General features: G+C 44.7%; 1 protein-coding gene across 1 annotated transcript; it reads left to right on the top strand.

The window, feature by feature from the left end:
- The first annotated feature begins 966 nt into the window (after positions 1–966).
- Positions 967–5,735, top strand: Nyx (nyctalopin). Its single transcript, XM_070039384.1, has 2 exons — positions 967–1,000; positions 4,333–5,735. The coding sequence occupies exons 1-2, from the start codon at positions 967–969 to the stop codon at positions 5,733–5,735; spliced, it is 1,437 nt and encodes a 478-aa protein (XP_069895485.1).
- The last annotated feature ends 5,228 nt before the right edge of the window (positions 5,736–10,963 follow it).

The raw sequence follows: 10,963 nt of genomic DNA, 5'->3' as shown, positions 1-10,963 counted from the left end.
CTCTCTGGGATTCATGAGCCCCATTTCTGCCATTATCATGTCAGAGCTATTGCTTTCTCTGCTTGTGCTATGGAGTGAATGTTTGTGATCCTCACCCTTAATTCATATGTTCAAATCCCCAAGGTGACAGTATTAAGAGTTGGATCTTAGGCTGGGTGCTAATGGTTCATGCCTGTAATCCTGGGAATTTAGGAGGCTGAGATCTGAGGAGCGTGGTTCAAAACCAGCCCAGGCAGGAAAGTCCATGAGACTCTTAGCGCCAATTAATCACCAGAAAATCAGAAGTGATGTTGTGGCTTAAAGTGGTAGAGCACTAGCCTTAAGCAAAGAAGCTCAGGGAACATACACAGGTCCTGAGTTCAAAACCCAGGATGGCGCAAAAAAAGAGTTGTGTCTTTGGGGGAGGTGAAAGATCATAAGGGTGGAACCTTCATAATTGGAATTAGTTCTCTTATTGAAGTGACTCAACTGAGCTCCTTTATTCCCCTCTGCCATGTGGGGACACAGCAAGAAGATGGCTGACAATGAACCAGATAGCAAGTCCTCAGCAGTCACCAAATCTGCCTTGAGTTTGGACTCGCTAGTCTCCAGGACTGTGGGAAATAAATTTGTTATTTATAAGCTCCTAGTTTATGATATTATGATATTTCTCACTGTACACCAGCTTCTTCATCTTACCCCTGACTACTGCTGTGCTATAACTTTTTGAGCTGCCTGTGGCTTGGGTACAAATCCAGTCTTGATCCCAGACAGGTTTATGTTCTTATGAGCTCACTGACCAGGGGCTCCATGCTTATTTCATTTTTATGGAGAAGGAATGAGTGTGATTAGCTCTGCTTAGATCAAAGTGTTCACTCATGGTGCAAACAGCTGTTGCCAGGAGGAAGCTGCAGAGAGACACTTGGGACTCCTGACTGGGTTATTTTTTTCTTAGAAGCAGTGGTTGGCAACAGCTGCTGTGGATCCATGGCAAATGAGAGCCAGAAGGTCCAGCTCAAAGGTCAGGGAGTAAAATTAGTTCCTTCCGTTCGTAGTGAAAGAAATGGGAGCTTTAGAGTGTCAGGTATGTGAGGCATGAGACAGTCCAGTACAGTGGAAAGATAAACAAAAGTTGGTATCATTTAACCACTGCAAGCCTCAGTTTTTTCCTCTTTTGTGAGGAAAGAATAGTACTTGCAGGACTGTCATAGTCAATGAAATAATACATGTAGCAATCCCAGGCTTGTGCAAACACTACTAGAAATTAATTAGGAAGCCAGGTGCAGTGGCTCATACCTATAATCCTAGCTACTCAGGAGGTTGAGATCTGAGGTTCATTGTTGGAAGCCAGACCCTGCAAGAAAGTCAGTGAGAATCTTATCTCCTATTTACTACAAAAAAAAAGAGAGCCAGAAGTGGAGCTGTGGCTCAATGGAAGAGCACTAGCCTTGAGCAACAAAGCTCAGGGACAGTGACCAGGCCTTGTGTTCAAGCCACAGGACTGGCACAAAAAAAAAAATTGGGGAGATTCAAAAATACCTATAAAATTTAGTTGATTTGGGTAGCAGTTTGTATGCACATGTCACCCAGACAACATATCTTACTAAAATCCCTAAACTATTCCTGAATATATTTACTGGCATTTGGGATTAAATATGTTGTATATGATGTGAGGTAGAGATTGCAATCTTTTTTTCTAGAGAGTATTGTATGCAGTTTTAACTTCTCATGACAAATTAAACTGATTTCTTCATGTGTAATGTAAGATCCTTATAAAAGTGACTTTAGTTTACCCCCCTTTTTATTCTTTATGCTACTGTTGGTATACTTTTCATTTATATGTGTTATATATTCCATAATATATTGGCCTCTTGGGACTTTTCTGCCTGGGCTGGTTTTGAACTGCATTCCTCAGATCTCAGCCTTCTTAGTAGCTAGGATTATAGGTGTGAGCCACCAGTGTCTGGCTATATTGCTGTTCTTGCTGCAAAGGATAATCTTTTGTATTTAATTTACAATTTTCATTGTTCTTTATTCTTTCCTATAGATCTATTTTTTTTGTACTATTCCTGTGGCTTGAACTCAAGGCCTAAACTCTGACCCCGAGCTTTTTGTTCCCTCAAGGATAGAACTCTGCCACCTGAACCACAGCTTCACTTCTGGCTTTTTGGTAGTTAATTGGAGATGAGTCTCACAGACCTTCCTGCCAGGGCTGGTTTCAAACTGCTATTCTCAGTTCTCATCTCTCAGCTCTGCTGAGGGGCTAGGATTACAGCCATAAGCCAGTATTTTCTGATACTATCATTTTCTTTCAGGCCAAAGGTCTCTTGGAGATGAATTTTCTCCGATTTTGGTTGTAGATGTTGGTTAAAGTATATTTTCCGTTATTTCTGGAGGTATTTTCACTGGATATAGAATTATAAACTTCTAGTATTTCCTTTCAGCACTTAGAGTTGTTTTTTATTAAACATGATGGTGCTAAAGTTAAAGATTTCATTCTACTGTCATATGGCCTCATTGTTCTTTTCTTTTCTTTTTCTTTTATTGTGAAAATACTGTACAGAGGGGTTACAATTACATGGGCAAGATCATTGTTCTTTTTCTTTTCTCTTTTTCTTTTGCCAGTCCTGGGACTTGAACTCAGGGCCTGGGCTCTGTGCTTGATCTTTTTTTTTTTTTTTTGTCGGTCATGGGGCCTGAACTCTGGGCTTGGGTGCTGTCCCTGCGCTCTTCAGCTCAAGGCAAGCGCTCTACTGATTGAGCCACAGCGCCACTTCCGGTTTTCTAGTGGTTAATTGGAGATCAGAGTCTCATGGACTTTCCTGCCCCAGCTGGCTTTGAATTGTGATCCTCAGATCTCAGCCTCCTGATTAGTTAGGATTACAGACATGAGCCACTAGCGCTCTTGATCTTTTTTGCTCAAGGCTAGTGCTCTATTACTTGAGCCACAGCTCCACTTCCAGCTTTTTTGCTAGTTAATTAGAGATTAGAATATACAAATTTTACTGCCTGGTCTGGCTTCAAAACTTGATCTTTAGATCTCAGCCTTCTGAGTAGCTAGGATTACATGCATGAGCCACTGGTGCCCTGTAGTATAATTTCCTTAAAAAAAGTTTAAAAGTGTTTACTTGAGAAGATACATTCATAAATTGGATAGCCACATACCAGAGGTGTTTGAGGCTTCATCAAAAAGAGAAGGGATTAGCAGGAAAGTCCGTGAAACTCTTATCTCCAATAAACCACCAGAAAACCAGAAGTGGTGCCATAGCTCTAGTGGTAGAGCTCTCGCCTTGAGCTAAAGAGCTGAGGGACAGTGCCCAGGCCCAGAGGTCAAGCCCCACGACCAACAAAAAAAAATGAGAAGGGATTTATTTTTTAAATCATTTGCAGCTAGGTGCCAGTGGCTCACAGCTATAATCCTAGCTATGCAGGAGGCTGAGATCTGAGGATCGTGGCTCAAAGCCAGCCTGGGCAGGAAAGGCCATGAGACTCTTATCTCCAATTAACCACCAGAAATATGGAAGTGGCACTGTGGCTCAAGTGTTAGAGTGCTTGCCTTGAGCTGAAGAGCTCAGGGACAGCACGCAGGCCCAGAGTTCAAGCCCTACGACCAAAAAAACCCCACAAAAAAAACCCAAAAATAAACAGAAGTGGTGTTGGGTTCAAAGTGATAGAGCACCAGCCTTGAGCAAAAGAGTTCAGGGACAGTGCCCAGGCCCTGAGTTCAAGCCTCACAACCACCACCAACAACATGCACACGTACGCGTGCACGTGCGTGCGCGTGCGTGCACACACACAGAATCAAACAGATGGGAGGGAGTTTAGAATGGGTCCAATGAAGTGATTACAGCATAGGTTTTGGTGATGAAGTAAACTAGAAAGCCAAGGAGAGGGTGTTATAGATGGAGAAATCTGCCTCAGTTTAGGGAGATGTGAGGAGGACATTGCAGGGCACAGAAGTTGATGAAGAGCCTGCATCCTGATTCTGGGGTGATTTTGTGTGTGTGCTGGTACCAAGTCTTGAACTCAGGGCCCTTGGCACTTTCCTGGAGCTCTTTTCTGCTCAAAACTAGTGCTCTCTGGTGTGTGTGTGTGTGTGTGTGTGTGTGTGTGTGTGTGTGTGTGTGTGTGTGTGTGTGTATGCGTGTGTGTGTTGAGTAGTTTATTGGAGGTAAGAGTCTCATGAACTTTCCTGCTCAGCCTGGCATCGAACTGCAATCTTCAGATCTCAGTCTCCTGAGAGGCCAGGATTGCAGGTGTGAGCCACTGGCACCCAGCCTGAAGTGATCTTTGTTAATCTTTTTTCTTTTTTTTGCTCTTTTCTTCTCCCTCCTGTCCCCCTCCTCCCCCTAGTGGTGGTCCTCGGCCTGCACAGCACCCAAGCCATTGAGAACTGCCAGCGCGCCTGTCCTGCCTCCTGCACCTGCAGCAGTGTAGAGCATGGCTGCTCTGTGCGCTGTGATCGTGCAGGACTCCTGAGGGTACCGGCTGAGTTCCCATGCGAGGCGGCTTCCATTGACCTGGATCGGAATGGCTTGCGAATCTTGGGTGAGCGGGCTTTTGGCACATTGCCCTCACTGCGTCGCCTATCCTTGCGCCATAACAATCTGTCCTTCATCACCCCTGGCGCTTTCAAAGGCCTGCCACGTTTGGCTGAGCTACGCCTGGCACACAACGGCGATCTGCGCTATCTGCATGCGCGCACCTTTGCCACATTGGGTCGCCTGCGCCGCCTCGATCTGGCCTCCTGTCGCCTGTTCAGCGTCCCTGAGCGCCTGCTGGTGGAGTTGCCGGCCCTGCGGGAGCTCACTGCCTTTGATAACCTGTTCCGTCGCGTGCCTGGCGCACTGCGTGGCCTGGCCAATCTGACTCACGTGTACCTGGAGCGCAGTCGCATTGAGGCAGTGGCCTCCAGCTCGCTGCAGGGCCTACGGCGTCTGCGATCACTCAGCCTGCAGGGCAATCGTGTGCGGGCCGTGCACGCTGGAGCCTTTGGGGACTGTGGCATCCTGGAGCACCTGCTGCTCAATGATAACCTGCTGGCCGAGCTGCCACCAGATGCCTTCCGCGGCCTGCACCGTCTGCGCACGCTCAATCTGGGAGGGAATGCATTGGGTCATGTGGCACGCGCCTGGTTTGTAGATCTGTTGGAACTCGAGCTGCTCTACCTAGACCGCAACAGCATTGCCTTCGTGGAGGAGGGAACCTTCCAGAACCTCTCGAGCCTCCTGGCTCTGCATCTCAATAGCAATCATCTCACAATGCTCTCCTGGGCAGCCTTCCAGCCAGGCTTTTTCTTAGGTCGCCTGTTTCTCTTCCGCAACCCGTGGCGTTGTGACTGCCACCTGCAGTGGCTGCGGGATTGGATCCAGGGTTCTGGGCATGTGGCCGATGTGCCATGTGCCTCCCCAGGCTCTGTGGCTGGACTGGATCTCAGCCAGGTGGCCTTTGAACGCTCCTCGGATGGTCTGTGTGAGGACCCTGAGGATGTGAACTTCACCGTGTCTAGTCCAGGCCCTTCCCCAGAACCCGTGGCCACCACTGTGAGCAGGTTCAGCAGCCTTCTCTCCAGGCTATTGGCCCCGAGGGTCCCCGTGGAGGAGGTGACCAACAGGACTGGGGCCAACTCATCGCTGTCTGACCGCCTTCCTTCCCGGGGAGTTGGAGCCTTGGGCCGCAAGACTACCGTTCTCCTCACCTCTTCTCTCCTGCTCAGCTGGGCCCAGTTTGTGCTGCTTTGCCTGCAGAGGGACTGACATGGCCCCTGGGGGGTGGCCCAAGCTGCTTTGGCTAAACGGGGGAAATGTTTTGGTTTAGCTGGGTTTAAAAGGAGTGTTTGTGTTGAGGGTATAAGGGAACATGATGGAGAGCTGTGGAGAAAGTTCTAGTTGAGGAGGATGGGGTGGTGAACGAACAGTTTGCTTTGGGGATGGCCCTAGGCGGAGCTGAATCATGGGAAATGCTATGGGAAATGGAGGGGTGTGTGTGTGTGTGTGTGTGTGTGTGTGTGTGTGTGTGTGTGTGTGTGTGTGTGTGTGTGTGTGTGTGTGTGTGTGTGTGTGTGTGTGTGTGTGTGTGTGTGTGTGTGTGTTGGTTCTGGGGCTTGAGCACAGGGCCTGGGTGCTGTCACTAAGTTGTTGTTGTTTTTTTGTTTTGTTTTTGTTTTTTGCTGAGGGTTACCACTTTACCACTTTGAGCCACAGCACCACTTGCAGTTTTCTGTTGGTTATGTGGACATAAGAGTCTCATGGGCTTTGCTGCTTTGAGCCATGATCCTCAGATCTCAGCCTCCTGAGTAGCTAGATTTACAGGTGGGAGCCATTGGTGCCTGGCTGGATATTTTATTTGTTTTTCTTTTCTCACATGGGCACCCATTTTAAAAGAGAAGAAAGATTGCCTTCACTTCCCAGAAAGGAAGGCAAGGAATTGGAAGCTCCTAGAACTCCACCCCTTCCTTCCATCTGGAGTGAGAGAAGCAGTTCATTGACTAAGTCCTAAGAATGGTGTCAGTTCTCCTGGTAGCAATCCATTCAACTCAGTCCATTTGTCTCCTCTGACAGCTGACCTCCCCACAGAGGCTTGGGAATCCTAGGGTTCAAGAAGGTACACAGGCCATTAGGGAAGGGGGGCAGGGACTAAGGCTCAAGGTGTGGGGGTGGCTCCTGCAGTCTCAGATCTGTTGGGAAGCTGTTGAAAACAAACATTCATTTTATTTACTCCCTAACTAATCCCAAGGGTGCCCTTAGCCACAAGGGAAATTGAGGAAATTAAGGACTGCAGGTTGTGTTTGTGATCAGATAAATGTGTAAAGTCATACCAAAAAAGAAAAAAGAAAGAAACCAGTTTCTTTACTGTGGGACTTTTCAGAATCTTTCATATGCTAACACGTATGTATGGTGAATGTCCCTGGAGGCCACACAATGTTCTTTTCTTACCATTGTGTGGGCTGTGTCTATAAAGGACACAAGTTAGAAAGGCAAACCTCCAGCTGTGAAGATTTAAATGGATATTGTGTGTGTGTGTGTGTATGTGTGTGTACGTGAGCACACACACATGCACACGCACATGCATACACACACTGGTCCTGGGGTTTGAACTCAGGTATGGGTGCTTTCCTTGAGCTTTTTTTTTTTTTTTCTAATTTGAAAACGCAAAATCAGAGGGGTTACAGTTACATAAGTCAGCAAACAGTACATTTCCTTTTCGACAATGTCACCACTTCCCTTGCTCTCTTCCAGTTTTTTCCTCCCATCTCATCCACATCCCTGAGCATTTTTATTCACGGCAACTGTCCTACTACTTGAGCCACACGTTCATTTCCAGCTTTTTGGTAGTTAATTGGATATGAGCTTCACGGATTTTTGTGCCCAGCCAGTATGTCTTTGAATCGAGATCCTCAGATCTCAACCTCCTGAGTAGCTAGAATGACAGGCATGAACCACTTTTGCCCAGCCAGAACAACCTCTTTTTTAATATTAGAATTTATATAATCTATTTAAGAGAGAAAGTTTCACCCAATACTGTTGGTTGCAAGTTACCTCCTAAATGCTGGCCCGGAGCTGGGGATTTTACTCCATGGTAGAAAGTTTCCTTCATGCATAAGTCCTTGGGTTCCATCCCAGCCTACTGCAAAAAAAAAGCCTAAAAACAAAAAGGGTCCACAAATGTGGGCTTTGCAGCCCTTCCATGCCCATCTGAGCTGATCACAACAGGCACAGGTTCTGAACATGAAGCAGTCAACAATAGTATCATATGTCCGCTAAGTATTCAAGCTAGTCTGTACACCATGTGCAATAGTCATTATATTAGTCAACATTTTGGCAATCTACAATCTTAATGTCCTGAGTTCCTCTTTTTGTATTTAGAAAGATTGTTTTCTTCCTTCTTTTCTTTTCTGTTTTTTCTTTCTTTCCTTCCTTCCTTCTTTCCTTCCCTCCCTCCCTCCCTCCTCTCTTTCTTTCTCTTTCTTTCTTTCTCTCTCTTTTTCTCTTTTTCTCTTTCTTTCTTCCCTTTCTTTCTTTCTTTCTTTCTTTCTTTCTTTCTTTCTTTCTTTCTTTCTTTCTTTCTTTCTTTCTTTCTTTCTTTCTTTCTTTCTTTCTTTCTTTCTTTCTTTCTTTCTTTCTTTCTTTCTTTCTCCAGTCATGAGGCTTGAACTCAGGGCCTGGACACTGTTCCTGAGCTTCTTTTGCTCAAGGCTAACCCTCTACCACTTGAGCCACAGTGCCACTTTTGGCTTTTTCTGTTTATGTAGTACTGAGGAATTGAATCCAGGGTTTTCAATGCATGCTAGGCAAACACTCAACCACTAAGCCACATTCCTAGCCTGAGAGGTGGTTTTTCAAAACACACAGGGATTCAGGGTCTACTCAGCTGTTAGGTTTTCATGGTAATGATACCTTTTTATTGAGGCAGGGTTTTACTTCATAGCTCCTTTCAAACTCATGATCCCCTTTCCTCAGCCTCCTGAGTGCTTGGATTACAGGCAGGTGCTACCCTACCAAATGACAGTACTTTTCCTTCCCTCCCTCCCTCCCTCCCTCCCTCCCTTCCTTGCTTCCTTCCTTCCTTCCTTCCTTCCTTCCTTCCTTCCTTCCTTCCTTCCTTCCTTCCTTCCTTCCTTCCTCCTCTTTCTTTCTTTCCTTCTTTCTTTTTCTTTCTTCTGGTGCCAGTCCTGGGTCTTGAACTCAGTTCTAGGGCACTGTCCTTGAGCTCTTTTGCTCAAGGCATGTGTGCTGAACATGTGTGAAGTCCTGGGTTCTATCCCCAGCTCAGAACCAAAAACTTCCAACAAAAACTCAGCAACAAAAACATGATACAAGCCAGGTGCCTGAAGCTCACACCTGTAATCCTAGCTACTCAGGAGGCTGAGATCTGAGGATCATGATTCAGAGCCAGCTGGGGCAGGAAAGTCTGTGAGACTCTTATCTCTAATTAACTACCAGAAACCTGGAAGTGGCACCATGGTTCAAGTGTTAGAGCACTAGCCTTGAGCAAAAGGTTCTCAGGGACAGCACTCAGATCCTGAGTTCAAGTCCCATGACCAACCAAAAACAACAACAACAACAAAATCATATGTAATATTTAAGAGTAAGTGTAATTTTGTGGTACTTTTTATTTAATTTATATTCATTTCTTCAAATTGTATGTGTATTTATGTATGTATGTGTACTAGGTTGCTGCACACAATTTGCATTTTGTTGCATGGTTTTAGTTAAGAAAAATTGAAAGCCATGGATCTGGAACATATATGAATTTTTAAAACATTTTGTTTTTGACGTTTGTTTTCATACTTACAAAGTAGTTGCAATAGAATGAATACTGATCAGTTCACAATTATTATTATTTTTAAATGTTTTTATTGTTATTATAAAGGTGATGTTCAGAGGGATTACAGGTAAAGAGTACATTTCTTTTTGTTTGGGCTTTTGTTTAAACTGTATTTTTTTGTCATTTCTTTTTTGGTACTGAAGGATCGAATCTAGTACATTGCACTGGCTAGGCAAATGCTTTGCCACTGAACTACATCCCCACCCAAGAGTACATTTCTTTTTGGCCAATGTTACTCCTTTCCTTGTTACAGGTATGAACCACTAGAACCCGGCTATTAGTAAACATTAGTACCATATTTCCTTTTTTTCATCTTTCCACACTATTATTTCTTACTATTAGTTTGAGTTTGTTACAAATGCCATGACTCTCTCCCCTAAATATCTCAGTGTGTGTTTCCTGGAAATAAGGACATTTGCTTATTCATAATACTATTTTCAAAAATCGTGTGTGTGTGTGTGTGTGTGTGTGTGTGTGTGTGTGTGTACGTGTACCAGTACTAGGGCTTGAATTCAGTGCCTTGTGCTCTCACCTGGCATTTTTGCTCAAGGCTGGTGCTTTACCATTTGAGCTATAGCTCAATTTTTGACTTTTTGCTGGTTGATTCAAGATAAGAATGATTTGTCTATGATTTGTCTGTCCTGTCTGGCTCTAAACTGAGATTCTCAGATCTAAGCCTTGAGTACTTAGGATTATAGATGTGACCCACTGGCACTTGGCCAAAATCAGGGTCTTTATCATTATAGAATATTATTTAAAAATATTTGGGTCGGGCATTGGTGACTCACGCCTGTAATCCTAGCTATTCGGGAGGATGAGATCTGAGGATTGTGATTTGAAGCCAGCCCTGGTAGAAAAGGCCATGAGACTCTTATCTCCAATAAACTATTTTTTTTTTTAAAAAGCTGGAAGTGGAGCTGTGGCTCAAGTGGTAGAGTGCTAACCATGAACATGAAAAGCTCAGGGACAGTGCCCAAGCCTTGATTTCAAACCCCAGGACTGACACTCCCCCTGCTCCCAAATTAAATATACTCTTGAGGCTAGGGATGTAGCTCAGGGGTAGAGTGTTTGCCTGGCATGCCCAACATGTTGGGTTTGATCCTCAGTACCACAAAAAAGGAAAAAGGAAAATTTTACCAAGGTAAAATAAAATGAAATATACTCAACAATTGTGGAATGCTTTTTTTGTTTGAAAGAAGTCATTTTTTTTTCTTTCCTCCCTTTCTTTTGTTTTGTCTGTCTTTGGGGCTTGAATTCAGAGTTTGGGCACTGTCCCTGAACTTGTGGGCTCAATACTTAGAAATCTACCACACTGAGCCACAGCTCCACATCTAGTTTGGGGATGATTAATTGGAAATAAGTCTCATGGACTTTCCTTCCTGGGCTGGTTTTGAACCTGGATCCTCAGATCTCCTAAGTAGCTAAGATTACAGGCATGAGCCAGCAGTGCCTGTCTACAGACAATGAGGTTCATAAATCATGGCTTGTTTTCCTTTCCTTATTATGCTGAAACATCTCAGTCAGTTGATTGGTTTTTAATGTTACAAAGTTAACAGGTTCGGAGGAAGTCAGAAATGGTGTTTACTTAAACTGTGTATTTTAGCCATGGAAACTGAGTGAAGATCTCCAGAACTCAGGAAAGCCAGTCTCAGCATTT

The sequence above is a fragment of the Dipodomys merriami genome, unplaced genomic scaffold (genome assembly GCF_024711535.1).
Source record: "Dipodomys merriami isolate MVZ:Mamm:240054 unplaced genomic scaffold, mDipMer1.0.p SCAF_3, whole genome shotgun sequence".
Lineage (NCBI taxonomy): Eukaryota > Metazoa > Chordata > Mammalia > Rodentia > Heteromyidae > Dipodomys > Dipodomys merriami.
This window is presented reverse-complemented; position numbering and strand designations above follow the sequence as displayed.

Excerpts from the sequence above, each read along its gene's own strand:
- Nyx (XM_070039384.1), top strand. The coding sequence starts at position 967 with ATGGCAAATGAGAGCCAGAAGGTCCAGCTCAAAG. Across the intron at positions 1,001-4,332 it reads CCAGAAGGTCCAGCTCAAAG|TGGTGGTCCTCGGCCTGCAC; the intron begins GTCAGGGAGTAA and ends TCCTCCCCCTAG.